The sequence below is a fragment of the Watersipora subatra genome, chromosome 10, assembly GCF_963576615.1.
Source record: "Watersipora subatra chromosome 10, tzWatSuba1.1, whole genome shotgun sequence".
Lineage (NCBI taxonomy): Eukaryota > Metazoa > Bryozoa > Gymnolaemata > Cheilostomatida > Watersiporidae > Watersipora > Watersipora subatra.
The window spans coordinates 37,669,947-37,697,192 of record NC_088717.1 but is presented as its reverse complement, the minus strand read 5'-3'; the positions used below and the strand labels follow the sequence as shown (position 1 = coordinate 37,697,192).

Below are 27,246 nucleotides of genomic sequence, written 5' to 3'. Positions count from 1 at the left end.
TCTCCAGTGAACAGGGTCATGAATTGTCAATTACAACACAAACTTAAGAATTGTCTTTTCTTTTATTTTAATACAAAGTTAACAAGAAACTATCTACCATGGAGTCGTATACTATGGCAGTTGTCAGACCTAAACCAACGGACCAAACATATTGTATCTTCCATTTATGATATCAGACCTTACCTCCTTCAGGCATGTTCTTTCTAGCATTCTGCAAGAGGTTACCACATCCTCGAAGAATGGTTTTCAGAGCTCTCAGTCCCCAATCATAATGCTGCTGAGGAGTTAGCAACTCTCTGTCAAAGTGATTAAGATATTAGCTGCTTATCTTATGGAATATCAGTAGCCATTACAATGATGATAAATGCGTTGGACAGGGGATCGAAGCTTGATTGAATGATTAAATCTATAAATATGAAACCATTTTAATAATTAGTTTTAAGTTTCAGGTTTAATTAATTAATTTTAAGGCACTGCAGTTTTCATTATAGTGACTATTAAGCGTTAAGTATTTTGGACCAATTAAATCGAATTACCACAATTATGAACCGTCGTGATTGGTCAAATCAATGTATTGTTATCACTCAGCTTGTCCTTCCTGCGGTAAAAGATTAATTATTCTCATTTGTAGATGAACCTGTGATTTGAATGAAATAAAAAACTGTCCAGCTTCTGTACTTGTTCTGGTTTCAATGACGCAATTCTAAAGGATTTCTAGCAAAGGCTTTGTCATCGATTTGTGCCACACAGCTGTGAATTCTACTGGCTAAAACAGGCAACAAGAAAGTTATATTTAGTAATACAGTAGATGCACCTAGAGGGATCTACTGTAGTTAAAAAAGGCGTGAGTGATGAAAAGAAGTTGCTAAGAATGCGAGGAACTCGCAGAGTCATCTCCTCTATTTATCTGTTGAAGGGGAAAGTACCTGCTGAGGTTAAAGATGGCGACCAGCTTTCTTCCGAGTTCCTTCGCAGTTTTGAAGCCTTCAGAGAAGAGAATCACTTCAGCAATGACTTCATTGTCAGGTTTCGACATAGCAACAGGCCGGAACAGCTGTTTCAAATTATCAGGCAGTTTTTGCCGACCACCATAGCCTTTTCCAGCAGGATTCATCGTGATGAATATGCCTGAATTTGGGTCAATGTCCACCTATGCACAAAACCATATGCATTACTTAGAATTTGACAAAATTCAGCTCATAAACATGTGAAACTAAATGAATACCCGGCATTGCCCAGATAATAAAAAAGTCTTAGGACAGAAAATTTATTTGTATTTAACATAAAACGACATTTGCCATTTTAACTTTCAAACTTCATATCATGAGAAAAGTGTTTCATGTAGTTGAAATAAGTTAAGAGAGAAAATAAAAACAACTGTAAAGGTTTTCAAACTTTGTCAAACAGCTGTAACTGGATTTAAATGTAGATAACAACATGGATTTAAAACTTATGGTTGCAATTTCCGCGAGTACAAATCCATCAGAATGCGAAAGTTTAATTCCAAGATTTTAATAGCTTTAGCAGGACATACACAGACACAGAAACAGACACACATACAAACTTTGAGAAATGTATATATAGATGAATGTAACAGAGTAACCATATTTTGCACATACAGTGCGGGAAAGGAGTTCTGCTGTTGGAGCCCTCCTCTTGATGGCATCCTGGATGACCTGAATCTGCATCGAGACAGCTGAGAGCACAGCCTCTTCCAGTCTGTTAAATTCATCAAAGCAGCCCCATGCGCCACACTTTACTAGCCCAATGAATATACGTCCCATCGACTTCACATCTATGCCCTGCAAGAGAAGGTAACTCTTGTAGCAAATCGGGCTCATATTTTCACAATAAAAGGAAAAGCAACCATGCAGCTGGTAAGCAAATGGACTCAAAAGAAGCTCAGTCAAAATTATTCAGCTGGCTATTCTCAGATAAAAGGAACATGACAATCAGTAATAACCTCATCGCAGTTGAAGACGAGAACTTGTCGGCCGAAGAGACCACCAAGAGCTTTCACCGACTCAGTTTTACCAGTTCCAGCTGGGCCAAACGGATTGCCTCCCATGCCCATATGCATTCCTACAACACAAATATATCTTCATGCATTTCGGTGAAACTTACATAAGTAAAATTTTCAAGTTAAAATCATTACAAATTGCACAAAGAAGACAACTAAAACTGAATCATCAGTAATTCCTACATCAAAGGTCTATTGCGATGCTTCCTAGTGACCTTAGTAGACATAAAATAATTCATCCCATCAAATTTGGCTTCATCTATGCATAAAAACATAAGAACTTTTATTTACACGATATTGTCATTCCAGAAAATCAGATCAAAGAGCTAACAAACTGGTGAAAAATAAAAAAAGTTATGAAGAAAATATCAACACACTATATTGCTGTATTGTTAATGACTAGAGTTCAAGCCCAAGCCCTAATTCGCAAGTTCAGCATTTGAAAGCTTACACAGTGTGCGAACCTAAACTATTTGAGGCAGTAACAACATAATGAAGGAACAAAGGAGTTATCTCACCTTGAGTCAATGTTAGATAACACTTGTCGGTCAAAGCTGTGTGTACAAGCTTGGGAGCATTTCCTTGATACTCATACGTGTAACTGAACTCTGCATCCACCATTCTCATCACACAGTTTTGGTTCTTATCCATGTAGAACCTGCATGACAGAATTAGTCTATTTTCACATAAACTCAATCATATTAAAGCATTTTGACCTATAGGTTATGTAATACTGCGCTATGTACATGTATATCTATGTAAGATATTGGGCTTCATTTATCCGTGGTTATGTCTTCTATAGAAACTAATTTATAACTAAAATTGTTTGAAAAAAATTGCATATGGTATTATTGAAAACTGATCGAAGTTTTAGGCCCAAAAAACTTTCGGAGTCACTACCCATAAAGGACAGTTACAGCACTCTACTGAGCAGTCACTTGGAGATATTTCAAATATGCCTGATTGTTGGCATAAATTGGCCATTATCGATTTTACTTCAGTAGGCCCACACAAGAAATTCATTTATGCATAAGTTTTCAGCTGAAATAAGCTCAAGTCCTTGCATACGCCAAACTAAAAGCTGGATAGCGATACCTGAGCTGCTTGTTCCATTCCCATTCTTCACACCTGTTGACACCTGCCTCCATGACATGCTCTATGACATCGATGGCATGAATCTGATCCAGTATGAGAGCTTTCAACTTTAGCTCCAGCACATTATTCCCACTGACATCCGCTGTTAAATAAACAGACATGCATGCCACAACATGATGATGATGATTCAAAAGCCAAAAAAACTGTTGAAAGAATTACCGCCAAATTTTAAAAAATTGACAACTTGACCAGCTTTTATTTGACTTGAGCAACTTGACTAGCCATCAATAATCTAAGTGACACACTGTAAAATGAATCAGGAAGCAGTCGCTAAATATTTGTTGTGAATGTGTTATCACAGCTGATTTAAGCAGTTTAATAGCTAATTCTGTTTTGCTTACCAAGTTGTATGTAAAGTTCACATAACAGGAATTGTATATAGAAAGAGAAGATTATTCCTTTTTGTGCCTTTCAACCTCAACTTACCAGATGTATACGATTCAAGCTTCTGCTGCATCTCTCTCTTAAACTGCTGCAGGGAGCTTGACATTATTGCCTCCTCACATTGTGAGCTGAAAAGGATCTGCTCAGCCAAACAGAGAATCTGTGAAGGATACTTGACAGGGTCAAGGCCAGAGCCCCTGCCTGACTCCGCGACACATTCTCTAAGCATGTGCTGTAAGGTGTTCTTCATTTCAGTAGCCAGTGAGCTCAGCCAGATCTATTAATAAAAATACTCTGTAAATCCGACGCGGAAAGTGACCTTATCATTGCATGACTATGAACTACTATTCAAACATAGACTGAGAGCAAGTCATGCACCGAGTCAGCTATAGATCAAAAGCCAATTAAGGACCAAGGGTCACCTATAAGCTCCCATAGACTGAAAGTCTCCCATAGACTGAAAGCCAGATGTCATAGATCGGGACTCAGTTATAGAAGGAGAGTGAACTTATCATAAACATGTAATCAAGCGAGTTCAAAAAATAATCTCTACATTGAATCAATTTTTTTACATACAAAAGCTTTGTGGAAGTTTCCACACATGCATTCACCAGACCGCAAATATCTACAAAAGTCAGTCCTCGAGATGAATTTTCACAATATTACCAGCGCAGATATGTACAAACACCGCAAAGTTCGTTCGTCAGTGAATGCCACAAAGTTATCTGTTTTTGTAAATATTATTAAACTAGGGTTTTGATAAACATTACGAATCTAGGCATAATAATAATAATTAGCTTTTCTGTGCAACGTAAATTTTTAAGTAAAAAACTGTGTTTAAATTGGCCTAAAGTGTTTACCCCATACTTTTTCCATCAAAAATAGGCTGATTAAATAATGAAACATTACTACAAATAGTTTAACAATGATATTTACCTCGACATCAGGAGTTATCATGACTTTGGTTCGTAGTGGGACAACTTCACCATCCAAAGATTTCATCGCAATAATATGCTGGTTTCCATCGTCAAAGTCCACACTACATGTATGAATGAATATTAACTTTATTTATGAGCAGTGCACAAAGCCAATAAGGTCATAGAAATTATGATAAAATAATAAAAGTGATTACTTTCAATGAAGGAAAGAATAAATTAGTGTTTACTCATCAGAATAGTGTGGCAGTGAGTATCAAACGTGTCTCTCAATATTTTACAGTGACACCTGGAGGACTGGCCAGTAGGGCTATGACAACTTAAATGATGTTTTGAAGTATGTATGACCTTGAGCACATATTTTGCACACAACGATTCTAAATAGGTGGTTAGCTCTGTAATGTTTGCCATATACAGCCGCTCAGTATAGGATTCTATCCATAAGTATATGATACGGAGGCAGAGGCTTTGATGTCTCTATTGTAGGTATTTTAATTGCGGTGAAAGATAGCTTTACATAGCTCTATACATAGCTATGTAAAATATAATAATTCGCTACATGCAAAACACGGAATGATAAAAAATTCCAGTAGTTTTTCTTTGTTTCGTTATGTACTAACACTTGATTGTTTAAAATATCACAGGCTATATTACATAGATCCTAAAGTATATTAAGATCTGCAGCTGTTTAGCTGTTGCATATTTAAACTCACATTTTATGGAACTTTTGAGAAGAGAAATCCTTAAAAAATACCCTACATTGTTCCAGTACAAAGAAGGAGTTATCAGACCATTGCGCTATTCATCACAGTAGAAGTCTAGTACATAAAGGTAGCCCTCTTTAAACCAGTGGTTGGCTTTTAGTTCAGGCAGTCTTTGAAAGTCTTTATTTCTAGTTATTCTAGTTTATTTCAAAGTTGCCCGGTAAAATTTTACATAATATAAAAAATATGGTCTCACCAAAACTATACCACCTGGCAATTCCTAAAGTGTGATGCTTGTACGCTAAACATATCCAGTTTTTGTACCTGTGTATTCCAGCAAAGAGTTTCTTGAGGTGAGTTTGTATGACACTTGGGTTTGTTGCTTGACCAAGGATTTCCAACAAATCATCATCACCAATAAAATAAAACCTTGGAAACAACGATCTCTTCTCCTACAATAAATAAGATAGCATGAATTGTATCAAACCAGAATATAAACTGTATGTTGGACAAACTGTAATCGGTTAGATTTTTGCAAGGTTTTTTCTAATAATTATATTAAAAACATCCATGTAACATATGTTACAGATAAAGGTAACTCATCTTGTTTAACAAATGTACAGAAAACTTGTCAATCGATGAACCAATTATGTTCATGTATAACGCATTATCAAGGAAATGCTTTTCGTCCGTCAGCATATAGATGAGTGACAAGACAAGAAAAGGTTAGTAATTGTATCTGCGATATTGCTAAGCTGCACAAAACTTAACCAAATTTTAATTTCATACAGTGTAGTTTTGATAAAACCCAGCAATCAGAGTTGACATACGTGACGGATTTAAAATAAACACAAAGCTCTGCTCACACAAAAATAAGCAGTATGTCAGTATTTTTGCATTCTGGAGGATAGACAGAAGTTTGGACCAATCAACATATCTGTAACTGGGTAGACAGAAGTAAACACCAATGAATGTATCTGTAACTGGGTAAACAGGAGTATGCACCAATCAGCATATCTGTAACTGGGTAAACATAAGCAAGCACCAATCAATGTATCTGTGACTGGGTAGACAGAAGTGTGGACCAATCAATGTGTCTGTCTGGATAGACAGAAGTATGGACCACTCAGCATATCTGTAACTGGGGAGACAAATGCAGGCAACAACTACTAAATCTATATGGCACATGTGTACCTCTAGGAACTCATTGAGAGACTTCTGGCAGCGATGCAGCTGGTCCAGCATGGTAATGAGTGTGTTCTTAAGGCCACTCTTAGCCACAAAACTCAGCAGTCTGTTATCCCTCGCTATATCTCTCATAATTGCTCTGCAACGTAAATATAGTACACATGCTATACATCTGAGATTCTTCAAAAGTAGAGCAACAGTATAGTTGACACACCAAATAGAGGTTGTCAGATAATGACAGCCTTCAATTTTCTTGATATAAAAAGGCAACAACGTATTCAAGTTATGAGTTGAGAGTCAGTTTTAGACTGAGAGTCAGGTATGTCATAGACTGAGAGTCAGGCAGGCCATAGAGCGAGGGTCGGTTATAGACATTGGGCAAGCTCATCATATACATAATGTAGTAAGCTCAAAAAAGGAAACAGTAGTATGAAACAACTTTTTCTCTTATAGAATCAATGCATTTTTCATTAAACAGCAGTAACTAGTAAAAAAATCTACTTATTTACCCAACGAACTGACTAGCAGGTTAAACAGTCTAAGGGAGTAAAGCATTCATCTTACTGTGCTAATATCAGAAAGTAGGCATCATAACTATGGCAGCAATCCCTAGCATTCACTACAACCGCAGGGAGCTAGGAAGGGGGCCAGGAGGGTGAGGCCAGGAGGGGGAGGGGGGGGTGGCAAGGGGACACTTATAAGCATCACAAGTGTATAGCTAATACTCAGAACTGACCCAATGGCAAAACTATTGAAATAATCTTCATCATTTTACCATCAAGTCAAATTCTACCGTCATAGCATTTCTCTAGAAGCAATAGCAATAGAGAAGTAATTGACTGTTTACTCATGCTATGAAGTCTAAGTGTTCTAAGGGTAAGTGTTCTAAGGGTAAGTGTTCTAAGGGTAAGTGTTCTAAGGGTAAGTGTTCTAAGGGTAAGTGTTCTAAGGGTAAGTGTTCTAAGGGTAAGTGTTCTAAGGGTAAGTGTTCTAAGGTTAAGTGTTCTAAGGGTAAGTGTTCTAAGAGTAAGTGTTCTAAGAGTAAGTGTTCTAAGAGTAAGTGTTGTAAGGGTAAGTGTTCTAAGGGTAAGTGTTTTAAGAGTAAGTGTTCTAAGGGTAAGTGTTCTAAGGGTAAGTGTTCTAAGGGTAAGTGTTCTAAGGGTAAGTGTTCTAGGAGTAAGTGTTCTAAGAGTAAGTGTTCTAAGAGTAAGTGTTCTAAGGGTAAGTGTTCTAAGGGTAAGTGTTCTAAGAGTAAGTGTTCTAAGGGTAAGTGTTCTAAGGGTAAGTGTTCTAAGGTTAAGTGTTCTAAGGGTAAGTGTTCTAAGAGTAAGTGTTCTAAGAGTAAGTGTTCTAAGAGTAAGTGTTCTAAGGGTAAGTGTTCTAAGGGTAAGTGTTCTAAGGGTAAGTGTTCTAAGGGTAAGTGTTCTAAGGGTAAGTGTTCTAAGGTTAAGTGTTCTAAGGGTAAGTGTTCTAAGGGTAAGTGTTCTAAGAGTAAGTGTTCTAAGAGTAAGTGTTCTAAGGGTAAGTGTTCTAAGGGTAAGTGTTTTAAGAGTAAGTGTTCAAAGGGTAAGTGTTCTAAGAGTAAGTGTTCTAAGGGTAAGTGTTCTAAGGGTAAGTGTTCTAGGAGTAAGTGTTCTAAGAGTAGGTGTTCTAAGAGTAAGTGTTCTAAGGGTAAGTGTTCTAAGGGTAAGTGTTCTAAGGGTAAGTGTTCTAAGGGTAAGTGTTCTAAGAGTAAGTGTTCTAAGGTTAAGTGTTCTAAGGGTAAGTGTTCTAAGAGTAAGTGTTCTAAGAGTAAGTGTTCTAAGAGTAAGTGTTCTAAGAGTAAGTGTTCTAAGGGTAAGTGTTCTAAGGGTAAGTGTTCTAAGGGTAAGTGTTCTAAGGGTAAGTGTTCTAAGGGTAAGTGTTCTAAGGGTAAGTGTTCTAAGGGTAAGTGTTCTAAGGGTAAGTGTTCTAAGGGTAAGTGTTCTAAGGGTAAGTGTTCTAAGGGTAAGTGTTCTAAGAGTAAGTGTTCTAAGGGTAAGTGTTCTAAGAGTAAGTGTTCTAAGGGTAAGTGTTCTAAGGGTAAGTGTTCTAAGAGTAAGTGTTCTAAGAGTAAGTGTTCTAAGAGTAAGTGTTCTAAGGGTAAGTGTTCTAAGGGTAAGTGTTCTAAGAGTAAGTGTTCTAAGGGTAAGTGTTCTGAGGGTAAGTGTTCTAAGGGTAAGTGTTCTAAGGGTAAGTGTTTTAAGGGTAAGTGTTTTAAGGGTAAGTGTTCTAAGGGTAAGTGTTCTAAGGGTGAGTGTTCTAAGGGTAAGTGTTCTAAGGGTGAGTGTTCTAAGGGTGAGTGTTCTAAGGGTGAGTGTTCTAAGGGTAAGTGTTCTAAGAGTAAGTGTTCTAAGAGTAAGTGTTCTAAGAGTAAGTGTTCTAAGGGTAAGTGTTCTAAGGGTAAGTGTTCTAAGAGTAAGTGTTCTAAGGGTAAGTGTTCTAAGAGTAAGTGTTCTAGGAGTAAGTGTTCTAAGAGTAAGTGTTCTAAGGGTAAGTGTTCTAAGGGTAAGTGTTCTAAGAGTAAGTGTTCTAAGGGTAAGTGTTCTAAGAGTAAGTGATCTAAGGGTAAGTGTTTTAAGGGTAAGCGTTATAAGGGTAAGTGTTCTAAGGATAAATGTTCTAAGAGCAACTCAACCACATCTCTTCAAGTGAAATAAGCTGCCGACTTGATTCACAGCTGCCAGAGTCTAGTTGATATATCTACTATATAAACGGCAATCGTTGTGTATCTGTCTGTCCGCTTTATAGAGTACCATACTTTTCCGACTATTAGTCGCTACTTTTATATAAGGGCGTGTCTATTCTGTGGTTTTTTTCACCGCTAGGGCGCATTAACGGGAATCTCCGGTTCGTACACGCCTCTATTATAATACGTAACCTGCTATTCATCGTAGGGATGGACGATAAATACAGATATGCTAATAGTATGAGTTGTCTTCTCGATATATTGAGTCACCAATAACTCCCAAATATGAGCAGTATAAATAAATTATATGGCGGTCTTTTTTTCGATTCGATCGTTAGTTAGTAATCTTTTATTTTGCTGATAACAAAATAACAAAAAGCCTCTATTTGCAGGCATATTATCCAATAAAACGGAAACTGTAGAAGAATCCTGAATGCAAGATAGTAGTGAACAATTCATATTTAGTTTGAGATTATTTGTGTAAAAGTTAAAAGAAACTTTACATGAGAGGATGACTTCAAATAAGTAATGCAGGATCGCTTATACAAAGATAAATTGATTGATATGTACTATATACAAGGGTTCAGGGCTGAAGAATAGATCCTCTATGAGTATTGATTGTGGCAAGATTGTAACAGATTCGATCGTACGAAGCAAACTTAATTAATATGTGTAAGTAGTAAAATTAAATTAGAAGTAAATATTAGTAGTGAATTAAATAAAATTTACTACTCTTTAAATAAATTAATGAGTAGTAAATTACATCTAATTAATATTTACTGCCAACGTGTACCGGGAAGGTCATGTGAACATTTGTTTCTTGCAACCACTAGAAAAACGCTGTTCTCTATCTACTATATAAACGGCAATCGTTGTCTGTCTGTTTGAGTGTCCGCCTTATAGAGCGGTCTTTCCTTTTATCGTCGTACGAATTTCGGTCGTACAAAGCGAACTGAATTAATATGTGTAGTAACAGTAAATAAATTATAGAGCGGTCTTTCTTTTTCCATTCGGTCGAACGAAGCCAACCGAACTAATATGAATACTAAATATCGTAACTTCGTAACAGGGACTATTAGCCGCTACTTTTCTCTGACAATTTGAGCCAAGCGGCTTATATAAATGTGTGGCGATTCTGTTGTTTTTCTTTCACCGCTCGGGCGCATTAACCGAAATCCCCGGTTAGCACGCTTTTTAAACAGCAAATTTTCTGCCGTGTTAAAAAGCGCCTTCCTGAGTTCTGCGGCCTATACAAAGGTGTCTATACAGCTATACAAATGTACTATTTATTAAATAAAAAAAATTAACGAGTAGTTATTTACATGCAATTAATATTTACTGCCAACATGTACCGAGAAGGTCACGTAAACGTTTGTTTCTTGGAGCCACTGGAAAAACGCATTTCTCACCTACTAAATTTCCACATCAAAAAGGTAAGTGTTTCTTATACGATGTTGTATTGTATATGAATTGCCACATCTCTACTACTTAATAACGTTGGATTTGCCGCTGTTCGTGATAGTGGGTCATGTTCATTTCCTTCAGCAGCCGAGTTACTAATTTTTTTCCAGCTACGAGTAGGCCTACTGTAACTTACTATTACAGAACTTTCACGAGTACTCCGAGGGTTGCGATACGCTATTGTGAAAAGAAAGAGAGCAGCTACTATCGACTTACTGTCACCCTGCATCAGCCATGACCAGCTATACGTCGCCTGCTCAAAAGTAGGCACACGCCGAAAACTGTTTCTTCATACGCCTGACAGAAAAACCAAAAATGTTGTCTATCCGCAAGTGTTGCGTTGAACTAAGGGAGAGAGAGAGGGGGAGAGAATGAGCGAAAGGGAGAGAGAGGAGGGGGGAGAAAGGGAGAGAGAGGGAGAGAGAGGGGGGAGAGGGAGAGAGAGGGAGAGAAGGGGAGAGAGAGGGAGAGAGCGAGGAGGAGAGGGGGAGAGAGAGAGGAAGAGAGAGGGAAGAGAGAGAGGGAGAGAGAAAGGGGGGAGAGAGGGAGAGAGAGGGAGAGAAGGGGAGAGAGAGGGAGAGTGAGGAGGAGAGGGGGGAGAGAGAGAGGGAGAGAAAGAGGGAGAGAGAGGGGGAGAGAGAGGGGGAGAGAGAGGGGGAGAGAGAGGGGGAGAGGGGGAAGAGGGAGGGAGAGAGAGGGAGAGAGAGAGGGGAGAGACGGAGAGAGGGGAAAGAGGGAGAGAGGGAGAGAAGGAGAGAGGCAGATGTAACTGCATATTTGGAGTTGTTTTTTAGTATGAAAACCAACTCTCAATAAACCTTATGCTGCCCGTGAATCTGTTACTGTAGGCGGGTAATGCAGCTAGTTATATATATGATACACTATTTATGTATGTCTAGTGTGTAGCTTCCCTCTACACCAAATCTTCTAACAGCATAGTTAAAAACACTACAACATAGCAAAAACTAGGTGAACATTTGCGTAAACTAACCTGTAATCATCATCAACACGTCTGAACCTGCCCTGCTCTTTGGGAAGGGCTCCTCTTCCAAAGATTGGCTCAAGGTACACCCACTTTCGCTGCACCTGATTCAGGTTCATGAGAAACTCGTCCAGATCAGCAAGACGTTTCTCCCAAATACTCGCTTTGTCCTCAAAAGCCTTGTAATATGGAGAGTCCTTGAGGGACTGTAGAAGTCGCTGATTGTCTCCCACCTGAAATGTAATATCACATAGAAAGGCCTCACAATAATGAATCACTAATGAGCAGGATGGCAATATAAAGTTTATAGAGTGGAGATAACTCTGACAATGCTATTCCATAGCCTTTGACTAGTATTGCTAGTGAAAATAGCTGCAGTATACATTGGAAACTCTTGTTGTTGATTTCTAAAAATGAAACGCAGTAAAAGCAAAAAGTAAGTTAAACAGTGTGCTACACGCTTAAACCTACTATCCGTGAGTATCAGCAAAACAGTAAGTCATTTACCAAGAGCTGGTCTGTGGTTTGTACTTTGATTGTTTCCTGAATGCTCTGATCTCAATGCTTTCAATAACACCAAACAACCAATATCAAAAATATTTACTTTTGATTACACTCAACCTTAGCTCCGTAAAAATACCAACATCTATTATAGAGATAAAGCAACTGTTTGGCATAAAATAGAAACTTCCCAAACTGTATAGCAAACTTTTTGCAGTTTTTATACTGATCTGCACTGGACATTTGCAAAACATCTAGATTTCCTAACAATCACACAGTAAAAGTAATGCCATCACTGTGCATTTATTCAAATTTGTTTCTTGTTAGCCGCCATAGCCATCAGTGTCATAGCAATAGCTTCAGGTGCAAAGAAAGAAGCGTGTATTGAGGGAGTTCAATCAACCAACCTGATTGACGATCTCTTTCCAATCCTTTATGAGCTTTAACTTGCTCTTCTGACTGTCTTCAGAGTCGGTGAGGGTGAAGGCAGCACCACCTCCCCATATATCCAGCTCTCTCAAAGCCTCACGTATAGTAACCTCTCCTTGAGCTCTTTGATTCAATTCCTAAAAAGATCAAATGATAAATTTCACACTCAGCAACAAAGATTTTTCAGAGAGACAACTACAGTGATGTGGTTTAAAACTAACTATGTATTCTCGACTCATGTACATGTAAGTACATGGTACATACTCAAGGATACTTATGAAATCTACATAAGACAACATCTACATAACAACAGAGATGGTCAACTGCTTAACAACCTATTCAAAGTAAGTACAGTGTTGTAAGCATGAATTATATAACAGTTACAACTGTTACCATAATTATATAGCTAGTAACGTACAACATATATTAATGTATTATAGTACAGTACTACCTGTATGGAGTTACATTGCACATCATATTTTATATATTATATCATGCTGTATGGTATTATACTATTCTATATTGTATTAAACCATAACTGCCAGTAACAGCTTCCATCGTTTGTTCACAGGTAAATCAGAGACGCTGATTCCGGTTTTGTAGTCAAAATAAAGATTGGTCCACTAACTTTTAAATTCATTTTTGTTGTTGAAAACTTTTTTACAGGTATTCAATCGAACCAACTAAATATAAATATATAACGTCCCATAAATGTGACATAACCTAGCTTTTTAGCGACAGAAGTTGGGGATGTTTAGTCCGATCTAGAATTATAGAGATGGGTGTGTTAAAACCCATTATTCTTTAAATTCAGCCTTCAAAATAATATCAGCGTTTTCTCAAAGGTAGATAAGCTATTTAACATTGCTTATAGCTTGTTACAAGATGTTGAATAGGCTGAACGCCAAAAAATGAGCTTAAAAAAGTGTGATTTTATCACAAGCTTTTGTATGGTTTCGTTATACCCAGTACTTATGATTTAATTTATCCATTTATATCATTTTACAGAAAATATTACATAGTATATTATAATTATATTATTTTATATTATATGATATTACTTTATTTTATATTTACCTGCTTATGATGACATATTTCCATATTAGTAACGAAAAGAAAAAGCGATTAGCATTTCATAGACTTACATATTATATATCAATCATGAACAATTACCGCTTTGATATCAATAAAGACTGACCTTGAGTCCAGTAGCATTGGTTATGATGGAGTCTCTCACATTGAGGATATGACCAAATGTTAATTTTTCCAGAGTCATGCCTTTTGGCAAGCCAACCAACCGGAAGAGATCTAGCCAGTGATCCTGAGACAACGGCTCGCCTCTAACCCATTTTAGCACGGGCAAAACATTCTACGAGTAGAAATAGTCTATTATATAACTAGACAGAAAGGACTTATATATGATTCAGCGCTGAACCGAGATGTGTGTATTAAGCCTGAAATGTCTAATGTAAAACACTGACTCCTGATGAAGCATAGCCAATGGCAAGTCTCAAAAACTATTTAATATGGATGGTTGGGCTTGCTCAATGATAAACGAAATAACCTGTTCTGCAGTGCCATTTCTTACAAACGCATGGCATATGCATAACTAAATTTTTAGCGATTACCAAGCAAAACTTTAAATTTTGAAAAATCAGTTCAATAAAAACAAAATCGAGAAATTGAATTTAACTGACACCCTCTTCATGATGGACATGCCTTGCTTACACTGAATATATTGTATGCGAATGACTAAGGCTCAGACACACTGGGCAATTTTATCGCGAGCGTCAGGAGGGGCGTGGAGATATCGCTGGCGTGTGCCTAAACACACTTGAGTGATTAATCAGCAATTGATGATGTAGGCACACTCACAAACTGCCAATAAAATTCCGTATCATTAGTTTCTTTGGAGTTATTAATAAATTTACGTAAATTAATATGGCACTGTCTTGGCAACGGCGTAAACAACTTCCGCTTTTGTTATTAGGCCTATCTCACTTTCACGGATTGTAAACTACAAGATAGAAAAAAATTTCTGTACTTTTAACAAAAATATTTTACAATTTTTGTATAAATAGTTTACCTAATAGTAGTTTTTCATTTTTAATATATTAAATATTTACCATTCTCTAGATGATCAACCTGCGCAACGATCGACTCTAAATGTTGGTTTTCAACTGGGTTTTTTGTAGTTTTTGTGTGTAATGTCGCACAGGACTGAGAGTGCTTCTATTAAATTTATGAACAGCTCAGTGTTTGTTCTGATGGTGTTTCAATCGTAAAAAATAGCAAAATGTTGCTGCTATACGTTGGTGAACGTCGATAAGAAACATTTGCCCGCCATAAAATTGCATTCTGGGGAAAAATCAACAAATCAAAATGCAACTCACGAGCGATAAAGTTGTGCTAGAGAATGTTTAGCTTTATCGTTCTGTATGAGCTCGCTGAGCGAGTTCTAGTGCATATTAGCGTGACGCAGCGTGATATCGCTCTAAAGATCGCCTAGTGCGTTTGTTCTTTAAAGGTTAAACATGAATTTACACAAAACCTTAGTAGATTTTATTAGAAAGTATCGGTATTTTTGTATCATTTGTGACTGCTTTTGGCGTTTGAAGTGATCTGACTGCCAGAATGTTTCAAGATTAAAATCAACAAAACGTGATTATGGTTAAAATGCTCAGATCAATCGAAAGTGTGATTATGACATATATAATTGCAAAAAGACTGACAGAAAAGAGACGTGTCACGCTGCAACTTGAACGCAATAGTTGGTATCAACTACTGCACCAATAGACACTAGTGACATCATCAAAACAGTTTCGCTTGATCTGAGTGTTTTAACCATGACCAAGTCTTGTCAATTTTAATGTGGAAATATCTTGGCAGTCAGATCATTTCAAACAAACAAACAGTTGCAAATGCTAAAAAATACCGATAGTTTCTAACAAAATCTACTACAGTTTTGTGTAAGTTAACCTTTAAGTTCAACAGTTTAAAGACCCATGTACACTATCGCTCAAATCAAAGTTTCGCTGAGGGATGTACACTATCGCTCAAATCAAAGTTTCGCTGTGGGATGGACGGCAATGATTAGCTGTTTTGGCATCATCACCAATGATTAGGTGTACACTAGTGTTGGGCCTTTATTTGGTTATCCGCTCTTACCGATACCGAGGGACTCTCGGTATCCGAGCAAACCAATCATTTTCGGTGACAGCTAGTTATCCGCGGCCGGTTTGATATGATCGGTATTTATCCGTAAAAGCCTATCGATAAATGGTTATACTGATATCCGGATAGATTTTTAAAACGCTTCTTTGACGAACATGCTAATATCAGTGCGCATTGGCGAACAAATTCAACGAAAATCTCCACGCTTACCGTATCTACTATTATATTACGTGACATTGATAATGCCACCAGCCTCGAAGGTTTGGGAGTTCTCCAAATATGGGAGGATGTATAGACTCTAACGTGGACTCTAATTGGACTGCGTATAATTATGTGATTACATAACCTGATTACAATATGTGATAGTAAGATTTCTGTAAACTGTTTCAGTATATTTAACAAAAAGAGCCCCTTGCCATTCTCTATCTGTTCTCTATTATACATAACGTTTGTATCAATAACTATATTTTTTAATAGAATAAACAATAAAAGCATATATCATGAAACTTTATTTCCATCTTTCTTTTCTTTTTTGGCTTGCTAAAACAAGGAGTCTCCTTGCCGTAACAATATACTGCTGACTAAAGAATGTTTTTTGCACAGGCTACTTGTTGCACAACGATAAAAGTTGTTCGAGACTGTTATATTTTAAAGTTTAAGCCATTAAACTTTAAACCATTTAAAGTTTAAACACACACTGAAAACCACATACCGAACGACAGTACCGACAATACCCAACTTTCTTAGTTGGCAAAGGATACCGAAGATGGTAAATACCGAGAATACCGATACCGAGAAAACCGATAAAAAAGTACAAGGATATCCGATCAGGCACTAAATTAGATACCGGCCCAACACTAGTGTACACACTGAGCGATTAGCTGTAGGTGATCGCTAACCAAAAACTCATTGAAATTGCATTCCTGATATCACAGGTTCTTTTGTTATCTTTTAATTATCTGATTACATAATTCATCACGTCGTAGTTCTTCCCCATGCTTTCCGAATGACTTTGACATCGATCTTCACAACAGTTAAAATTGGATCTGATGTCGTTCACAAACAACCAATCAAGATGCCGACAGTTGCGATCATCGGTGTCACAGTTTAACATGGTGAAATTTCATTGCATCGTCGCTAGCAACGATTACGTTGGCCGTTTTTTCTCAAATGATGTCATAGCAGCCCATCGTTGTAGTCCATCAAACAGCTAATCGTTGATTTAAGCGATAGTATGCACAGGCCTTCAACCTAATCGTGAACAAAGCTGCATGTGCCAACAACTTACCTTGTACTTCTCTATCTCCTTCTGCAAAAACACTGTCATAGAGGTTGTCTCTCCATCCTTTAGCTTCTCGTACCAGCTGATGAGAAACTCCTCAAATGTATAGTACCGTGACCTATATCATAGGCAGCAAGTCACTGCATTGTTATAGCCCTAAATAGTACTCTGATTTATGTTATGCAAAAAGCTTAAAGCATGATATCAAAGATATTTAGTGTCTTGACCTATATCACTAAGTTACAGAACCGTTCTAGTTATGGATGGCGAAGTGACCTATATCACAGACAGAAAAGTACAGAGCTGTTATAGCCATGAACAGTTATTGGTTAGCTCTGTTCATGTATAACTTCATGACCTACATCATGAAAAAGAGTTACAACTGCGCAAACCAAGGTTAACGCAGTTCAAGAGCTATAGAGTAAATCAGTATGTTTACATGAAGACGTACATAGTATAACCATTTGGCCATGTGCCAACTGATTGAGCAACTCGAACATTTTCAGTGTCACAAAAACCTGAGAGCCGTAAACCCATAATGTACCAGTAAGCACTAGAGAACTATTAAAGTAGCCCACAAATATGTTAATTAGGGAACCTTTTGAGAAGTCAATACCTTAGACTAATTTACTTTTCTATCATATCCGTGTTGTTAACAATTAAAAAGCGAAACACACAAACCTGAAAGAAATCCAGTCCTCTTTGGCAAGGTCATTAAGACCAGAGTTGAATGTGTCATACATCGACCACATCGTTTCGAAGGAGTCAAGATCTGCACGCAGCTCATCAGCAGTAGGGAACTCTGGGATAGCCATGTCAAAGTGTTCACAGTCAGCTCTACAATAGATTATCATTTGTAATTTGTAGGCAACTGCCACAGCTCGCTGAAGGAGTCGGAGACTAAAGCTTATATTCATTGGCCTATAAATAACAGGTTGATATTAGGGTGTCTCAATAGACCATTTCTGGTGTCAAGAAGGTAAGTGCCTGGTATTAAATGCTCCTGTGCTACAAGCTGCAAAGATTAATCACTAAACACGGACGGTTAATAGCAAAAATGTAAAATAAGTAAACATGATTTTCCAAAAACGACAGCGGTCATGTGCTCGAGTGAGAAAACTCTGAAACAGATCCCATAATAAACATTATTAAAACAATCTTTACTATGATAAGAACCATGTCTGTACGTCCGTCCAAAATCACACAAAAAGCATTAGGAAAAAAGATTGCCTCACACAGTAATCGAACTCAGATATTCCATTTTGCAGCCAAGCATGCTACCGACTACACCACCCGATCACCTTGCTGCACTATAGAATAGTTATGCATATAGTTATTACACATGATGATCTCTTACAGCGTGCAGGAGTGCCAGCTTAGTGCATCCAATACTGGCAAGGTTTCCCACAAATAAAACTATAAAGTCAGCATTTAATCTAAAGATAGAATAATTAAATATCACGGACAAAAAATAGCAGAGCAAAAGCGAATAAAACGTTTCTTTGTAGAAAAATATTTGGAAAATATCTAAACCATTCCAAAGAAGCATAAATAGACTCACATGATCTTAGCACGAGTAGCGTCGAGGTCTGAAAACTCCTGTTTGCGTTCCTTGATAGCAGTGACTGCCTGCTGGCACTTGTCACGGTCACCTGATTCGAGCACATCATTACCAGGCTTGAGTTGATGCCAGCGGGCAGCAAACTTAGACAGGTCTTGCTCAAATGCTGACTTGCGTGACTCCACATTGCTCTTCATCACGTCGACCTAAGTTGTCAGAGGCGAATATTACTACACGTCCAAGAGTTTGCAAATTAACAAAAAGTCTCCAACATAAGTCCCTTTTCAAACAAAAATTTAGCAATGTTGAAATCATTTAAATAATTTTCTTGAAAGTTTAAAAAAAACCAGTTTTCATCACATTCATACCTCGACATGCTACTGTCAAAACATACAAAATTTTTTTAGATATGAAGAAATTCCAAGAAAATAGGTGTCTTGAGATACGAGACAAATTTGAGATACAGCTATACGAGATGAGTCTCAAGGCGGCCGAGTAGGTGAACGGCTGCTTATGAGAACAGCATCGCTCAATCTTTCTCATTGATAAGTTTAAAAAGGTTTTAAAAATGCCAGCTAAAGGTGAAAATGAAAGCGAGTCAAATAGCAAAGCAAAAAAAAACCAAGCAGGAAGAAAAAAAGTTAAATTAGAATTAAGTTTAGAGTAACGTGACTTATTTTTAAGTGTGCATAGTATGCTAAGATTTTTAAGTTAAATTTAAGGTTTGTTAGCTAGGTAGTACCATGAAGGTGTAGGTACTAAATGTGTTGCTGTTAAGTCTCCCTCACACCACCTTTAGCCGCTACTGTCTGTCTTGCAGGTAAGAACTCTATACAGCACTGAGCATAATACTGACACGTTTTATTGCAGATCATAGCCACTACATAAGTATTTGTTACTTTGTGAGCGTAGATGGTAAATTAGAACAATTAAAAATATGTTTTCCAATGTGAAACTCTGTTTTAGGTAGTTGTTACAGAGGGTGAGAACAGATTAATTTGTATTTATTATTTTATATAAGAAAAACAGATTTGAGATACAAGAGCATTGACATACGAGCTCGACCCAAAAGCGTATTAACATATGTCGATGTATGATTGTAATGAACAAAGCAAACGATGCCAACCTTCAAGTTACTAGAAGAGATGAAACAAACAGATCTGAAGCAGTTAAACTATTGAAAGCTGCCATAAGTTAATCACCTGCTCCTTGACCATCAGTTGGAAGCTTTGCATCATCAGCTCAAACTTGTCCCACTTAGATTGTAGGTCAGATATCTGGGTCACTCCTCCGCCGGCGACTGTCCTCAGGAGCTTGTTCTTAGCTTCAGATGACTCAAAGAGAGGCTGAACCTGTGAGCAAACATGAATGGAACTTCTTATTGAGCTCGCGGCTCAGCACACATCATTATAACACCAAAAAGAAAAGCTGGCACATGTCTAACATTCATAGTAACAAATTTAGTGATATAACAATCCTTACAATAATAAGAGCAGTGTTCGTCCATCTAAAGTCACGTGAAGAGCATTAGGAAAAAAAATTGCAGCGGACACAAATTTGAACACAGCGGTTCCAATTTACAGTCCCGCACTCTAACCACTACACTATGCAGCCGCATTGCCACTTCATGAATTAATTATGCATTTACTGATTGCTCATTACGGTCTCTCATGGTGCACAGAACTGTCAAACGCACTATTTTATGCAAAATATCTCGAAGTCCAGATAAAGTAACCTAAAGTGCATGTTGTACATAGCAGCTTGGAGTGGTAAACATGTGCAATCATTTCATCTTGTCAACCGGCAGCAACTCATCTTGTCAACCGGCAGCAACTCATCTTGCAACGAGTAAATTTAAAGATGAACTTCCTCAAATTTTTAATAGGTTTTATCAGAAAGTTTCAGCATTTTTCTATCACTTGAGATTGTTTGTGATGTTTGAGGTGATCTGGCTGCCGGAATGTTTTAATATCAAAGTTGACAAAATTTGATTGCAATGAAAATGCTCAAGGAAAAAACATGTGAAATGAAATCACTAGTTGCTATTGTTGATATCGGCAATTGCGCTCAAGTCATGATGCGCCTCTTTTTGTCAGTCTCTTTGCTGAAGTGCAACAATAGACCTCAAAATCATACGTTTCTATTCTGTCTGTCTCTGTGCAACTATAGACCTCATAATCATACGTTTTTATTCTGTCTGTCTCTGTGCAACTATAGACCTCATAAGCATACGTTTCTATTCTGTCTGTCTCTGTGCAACTATAGACCTCATAATCATACGTTTTTATTCTGTCTGTCTCTGTGCAACTATAGACTTCATAAGCATACGTTTCTATTCTGTCAGTCTCTTTGCAAATATATACGTCATAATCACAATTTTTCATCATTCGAGCATTTCAATCGCGACCAAGCTTTATTGATAATAATTTTGAAACAACCTGGCAGTCAGATCACCTCAAACATAAAAAAACAATCACAAATGATAGAAAAATACTGATACTTCCTGATAAAATCTATAAAATGTTGTGTAAATCCATAAGTATTAAAATCAAAGTTTACTTGGTGTTTAGCAGCACTGCTGGGGAAAAGCATTGTGCTTGATACAAACATTAAACTACCTAAAAAACCTGCTACATTTGTCCAGCCACACTTGTACAGTTATCTTAGCAACAGCAAAACAACTTGAAGCAGATTTACCAATTTCTGCAAACAGAGTTTCAAATCATCACAAAACAGATTGAAGAAGCAATATAGTTATTATGCAGGCAATTACAGGTTGGAGAGCAAGCAATTACCTCTTTTTTACGCTTTGCAAACTCGGCATGCTTCATGCTGGCCTCACCAATCTCCTCGACAGTCTGAGGTCGCGTCGAGAGTGTCTCTATCGCCTCACTCACAAATGTGTCAATGGTCGTCACGTCTGCAGTGATAGCTTTGCGCAGTGATGAGAGAAGTGCATCAAACAGTCTCTGAATGAGGTCATCAACAAAAGCCTTGACTGGCATAGTGTTCACTGTGATACAGTCTATCTTCACCTCACTGAAAAACACCATGTGTATACAGACTATCTTCACTTCACTGAAAAACACCATGTGTACACAGTCATCGTTACATGACTGAATACACCAGTTTTCATCTGTACACCATGCCAGGGTACAAAAAATAATGCAAAGTTGATCATAGCAATGCATTTACTAATAACAATAGTAATGTTAATAGAGAGAATGATAGTAATAGCAACAAAAATAATACAAACAGCCAAGATAATAATTATAAAAACATACAAAGCTGAAGGTTCCACACCCTACACTCTTTTATGGTCATACAGGGTTGTTTTATATCTATTGCAACAGTTTCAAGGAAGAACACAACAACAGTGAAAAAGTAGTGACGATGGTGTAAGATAGCACAGAGCTACCCGACAGTAACATATGCATGTACATATGTAGCCTATATGATGTATATGTAACAACAGTTCTGTATAAAGTTGTCCTGCCATAAATATACATTGAAGTGCAAACATTCTACCTAACCCAAAATAGGTTTTAGTTTTTAACTACTCAATGATACCAAATTTGATTGGTTCACCACAAGCCATGTGACCTGGAAGCCATTTTTATTTAGTCCCGCCAAATTTGAAGTAACTTGTTAAACATACCAACCATGAAGTTGGAACGTATTAACTAGTGTAACAATGTAATAGTGTCGCATTAGCGTAATAAAAATGCAATTTTGGTGTTTATATTATTAAATATAAAAGCAGATTGATGTAAATTAAAGTGAAATATTGAATATCCCATTTAGATTTTAGTCTGGGAACTGTAGGGTTGATATCTCACCGATTCTGAATCAAATTCAAGAAAACCTTTATATAAATTCTATAAAATTCAGCTCTAATATTAGCCGAGTTATCAGACTGAGCACCTGCTGAGCACCTGCATTGATTTACTAAATTAAAACTGAATACTTTGGTATTGCAGTGTTTAACCAATGATTTTTAGCTAACTAGCTGTTCAATACAATAGATACCGCAAAACATCTAATTGAAAGCCATGGCGTTCGATTTTTCAACATTTTTTTTTATAGTGGCAGTCGAATGGAGGTGGCGTTTTATTAGAGGTTTTACGATATGTTATAAAATTAGACTGTTTAAACACAGACAAGAAATAATAAACAAAAAGTAAAATTTCTGAGCTAAAGATGAGATGAGGATCAAGCGGTAAGTAGCTAGAAACATTAACATTCAAAGTTTGAGAGATATCGGCTGCTTTCTGTCGTACTGTTAACTAGTTTATGAAATTTGTGAAACGAATAGTAACTTAACTACATGGGTCAGCAAAATATTATTGAGCTATTAAATGAAAGTGTAATATATATGTTAAGTCGAAAAAATTTGCCTAAATATTGAGTTTTACAGAGCTTCTAAAAATAAGAACATCTCAAACCTCGGCAGTTTTTCAGCGTCTCGACCTCGAGCCTTGAGCGCCTTGAAGTTCCTCTCCCAATCAGAGAGCTGTTTGAGATGGGTCGGTACAAACTCATCGAGGTCTAGTGTGCCGAGTACCACCCACTCCTACAACATATTTCAATAATCGCTCTTTAGAGAGAGGTCTGATTCATTATTGACTTTATTGTTGATTTACCGTGTCTTTTTTAACACTACAGAGATACTAGCAGTCATTGAAGCTAGGCAAAAGCATCACCAACTATATAAAAATCAAAGTTCATGTGTGATTCTGTGAGTCTAGCTATAGCTATTAAAATCTTGGAATGAAAAACTTGTATCACAGATTTGATTTCACAACCCCCCTTTCCCCAGGCAAAATGCTAAACTGTTGAGCTACATGAAGTTGATGGATTTTTCGGGCGATATGTGTCACTTTGTGGGTGAAAATACGCATACCGCTCTCCGTTACGACGCAAGGTCATTTTATAATTGCTCTCACGGCTCTGATTAATAAGTTTAGCAATAGGTTACCAGCTTACTCACATTAGCCATTAGTGATGTGCCAGGCTAATGGCAAGTAGAAGGCAACTACATTACCTGTTACTGCTTATAAGCTGATTTTAAGACCAGTGCAACACCGGAAATTTCGCTAGTTTAAATGTAAGCGAGTCGTCTAAAGTAAGCGAGTAAGTATAGTCTAAAACACCTGACCTGCAATCACTGGGTCGGGGTTCAACTCCCAAAAAGGCCACTGATTTTAACAGTAATGAGATATAATCTTAAATTGCCCTCTGTAACTGGGCATGTCTCTAGTTGTTGAGGTTCCTTTACCACTGGGCACAGACATGTCCAGCCAAGATCACTGAGCCATTGTTTGTGCAATGATGCTCTTAAAATTCACACTCACAGAATCAGTTTGCGATAAACTAAGCAGACATCGTACTCGACCTCCGAGGGATAGCTCACGCAGAAAGTAGTTATTCCCGAACATTAATCTCCTGCCCATCATAATGTTGTAGTACAAGTTGGGAATCATATTAGCAATTGTCCTCTCACGCCATTTGTTGTTACTGACCAAGGCAGTTTTGCAATTTTGTCAGCAACACCTCATAACTTGCATACTATCCAGCATTTCATCATGTTTGACAATTATAATCTTATTGTTGCATATTTATAATGATAAAGTAATCCCACGACCAAACGAGCGGAGCGAAGTGTGGGAGTTTATATGATAAATGCATGTGCACACAACTTACGAAAATTATTCATCAACAATGAGACGAACCCTCGTCAAGAAATTTCATCAACAAATTTAAGCATCGTTATGTAAAGTCGTTAAAGTATAATAACGATACAAAACACATTTAAACCTATTTAAACATGTTACCAAGTCTTTGTAAACCATCGGTATTATTTTAAAACTTACCCATCTGATCAGATTATACACAAATAGACAGATTAATTTCAACGAAAATCGCCACAAAACACTTGAAAAGCTTGGTTTAATAAAATTTTAAACTGAAAATTGAAACGCCGAGGGACAGATAATGGAACGATGAAGTCTTGCGCATTTCACGAAAAAATAACGTGCACTTTTCACCAGTCTATAGCATTGTCGAATTGCCAAAGGTTTTGGCCATTAACATAGTAGTACAGAAATCGTTTCATTTTTGCCGATTTCAATTTTTTCATTTTCATTTGCCGACACATTTGAATACTTTCCCATTCTAACTGATGTCCAACGTAGTATAAGTAAAGCAAATGACGATGATATTTTTTAACGTTTCTTATGAGATTATTACAATAATTAACTATAAGTTTGGATGACTACAGAACAATGACTACGTAGTACAGACTTTCTAAAAATCTAACGCAGTGTAAGTAAAGGCATGACGATGATATTTTTTCTAACGGTTCTAATGAGATTATTGCAATAATTAATTATAAGTTTGGATGACTACAGGACAATGACTACGTAGTACAGATTTTCTAAAAATCTATATAAATATCACAACTTCGTGATATTGTTAGCTATGCCGTTTTGAAATGTAAACAAAATTGTGCATCGGTTTTTTATTATTACTATATAAATAATATTGGTTATTCTAATAATATCAGTGCATTTTACTTCTAATATTGGCCAATATTGCATTTCTTTTTTTGCAGGAGGAGAGATATAAACATATAACCTTTTCCTTTCATTATTGCTATTTGTTGTATATAATAACACCCAGTACATTACAGCTACCATTGCAGTTATCCTATTTGACTGCTAATATTGCATTTCTCAACAATCAGTAGCTACCCTTTCTTTTTTCCAATATCACTTTGGTCGTGGGCTGTATGACAGGGGAATTTCTAGTTTATTTATTATTTCATTGTTTCTAACTTTAGTTTGGAATTGATTCCAAACGTTTTCGGCAGGGTATGCATCTTTAAAACATGAAAATGCGCACTCCTACATGCACACCTAAATGTAAAACTGCACGCACACCTACATACACTCACACACACCTACACACTTGAAGGAGGCAATAGGGCAATAGGCAACAGCTTGCTTTCTGGGACTTCTTGAAAAGTGCAGTTGAAAAAAATGTATTAGAAACTTGTTTTAACTGCTTACTGATTTCTCTGACAACACAAATGACACTGGAATAAGTTGGAGATGAGAAATGAGTAAAATGGGAGGGATGAGAGATGAACAAGGGGAGATGGGTAAGTTGGAGCAAAAACAGACCAAATGTCCCTTATATCTACCCGAATGCACAGAACTACCAGTAAAGAACAAACACTAGTTGCTATCGCGGCAAACAGAACAAGATAATAGCTTTGTTCGAGCACATATGAGAAACAATAGATGCAACTAGTATTGATTAATCTTTAGCTATGCAACCTAACAATGATGAAATGATCCTGCAGAAGTGTCAATAATATTGACATATGGAGCTCAAGGTTGATGAACATTAACAGAAGAGAACTGAGTTAAGGAGCCGAAGCTGCTCATTTTAGACAAGGAGATTTAGGACAAAACTTGCAAATCAATTGCTGATGTCTGGGTGGCTCACATTTCAGCTAGAACAATAGAAAAGCATGTCAGTTCCAACCTACAGCTTCGCTAAAGTAACGAGGGGCAGCAACTGTGAGGTCATGCTGGAAAAGAGAAGGAGATTGGTGCTGCAGCTGGGTATAGTCCTTTCATTGCTGCTCATTGTAGCCAACCGCATGCACTTCAAAGACCTGACAACTCCAGCAATCTCTGCATATCCTGAAGATGCAGCTGAACTCCTAAGGTCAATTCCAAGAGAAGAACAGTACGGAAACACAACAATCGAATATCTTCCTTTACCCTCGACCTGTGAGAGGCCCGAGGAGACCTTCCAGAATGGAGTCAACTATTGTTGGAAAGCCAAACCCTGCACAGGAGATATGTGCAACAACTTGCTACCGGGTCATAAAAATGATATCGTTTGTGCACCGGGTATTCTAGTGATCGGAGCTGCTAGGGGTGGTACAGAAGACCTCACAGAGTGGTGAGTTATTTTAGTACAAAGTGATTTCTTGTTAAAACCTACAGTATATAGTTCACCCAATGCATGACATTTGAGTAACACTCCAGACATTCGCCTTTGCTAGCCACAAAAGGTAAAACAACAAGTTTTGTGATTTGCCACTACTTGGTAGGTTTCGAAAGACATCTACCATTACATATGAAGCAGACTATCATACAAGCTATGGATGGTGTGCAGTGCTGCAGGCAGAAAGCAGCTGGAGAATACATATGAAGGTAATTTCTATGACTACCACAGAGTTAGCATTTAAACAGCAAACTACACAACACACAGTGATTTAATGATATCTATTTGATTTTGCATTGTGAGAAAATACGTCGGTAGTTCATCTGCTGAGATTTGAGTGTTCAAAACATGAATTTTCAACTTGTGCATTAGTGCACTACTGCATGAGTGAGCTATTGCATTAGCACACTATTGCATTAGCACACTATTGCATTAGCAGAGTAGTGCATTAGTGCATTAATACGCTATTGCAGAGATGGCCAAATGATTTTGGTTACAATCCGCTACAGCCAAATCTGGCAAATTAAAGATTCACAACAGATGAAGATGTGCATTTTTCTTTTTCACCCTATATAAACATACAATTATTTGTGTACGCCCTGAAACAAAATGTCAAATATGATTTTTAAAAACTTTGTTTATATACATGATTTGATTAAAAATCAGTGAATGAATGTGCTGTAATAAATATGTCTGATATCAGTGAGAAATATAATGAGCAGGCTTTGACTTCACAATACT

The 27,246-nt window shown here is 37.2% G+C and overlaps 1 protein-coding gene across 1 annotated transcript in view; it reads right to left on the bottom strand.

Moving 5' to 3' along the window:
- Positions 1-27,246, bottom strand: part of LOC137406051 (cytoplasmic dynein 2 heavy chain 1-like) — a 101,571-nt gene that overhangs the window by 48,199 nt on the left and 26,126 nt on the right. The window contains exons 16-34 of the mRNA XM_068092573.1: positions 22,929-23,056; positions 21,279-21,522; positions 19,686-19,835; positions 18,484-18,689; positions 17,604-17,759; positions 16,929-17,040; positions 13,665-13,835; positions 12,445-12,603; positions 11,546-11,769; positions 6,393-6,525; positions 5,523-5,650; positions 4,496-4,598; positions 3,602-3,836; positions 3,116-3,257; positions 2,539-2,678; positions 1,964-2,082; positions 1,620-1,802; positions 927-1,150; positions 184-296 (exon numbers count right to left, since the gene is read on the bottom strand). Of these exons, the coding sequence (XP_067948674.1) occupies positions 184-296; positions 927-1,150; positions 1,620-1,802; positions 1,964-2,082; positions 2,539-2,678; positions 3,116-3,257; positions 3,602-3,836; positions 4,496-4,598; positions 5,523-5,650; positions 6,393-6,525; positions 11,546-11,769; positions 12,445-12,603; positions 13,665-13,835; positions 16,929-17,040; positions 17,604-17,759; positions 18,484-18,689; positions 19,686-19,835; positions 21,279-21,522; positions 22,929-23,056 (3,070 nt within the window). The remainder of the gene's footprint in view (positions 1-183; positions 297-926; positions 1,151-1,619; positions 1,803-1,963; positions 2,083-2,538; positions 2,679-3,115; positions 3,258-3,601; positions 3,837-4,495; positions 4,599-5,522; positions 5,651-6,392; positions 6,526-11,545; positions 11,770-12,444; positions 12,604-13,664; positions 13,836-16,928; positions 17,041-17,603; positions 17,760-18,483; positions 18,690-19,685; positions 19,836-21,278; positions 21,523-22,928; positions 23,057-27,246) is intronic.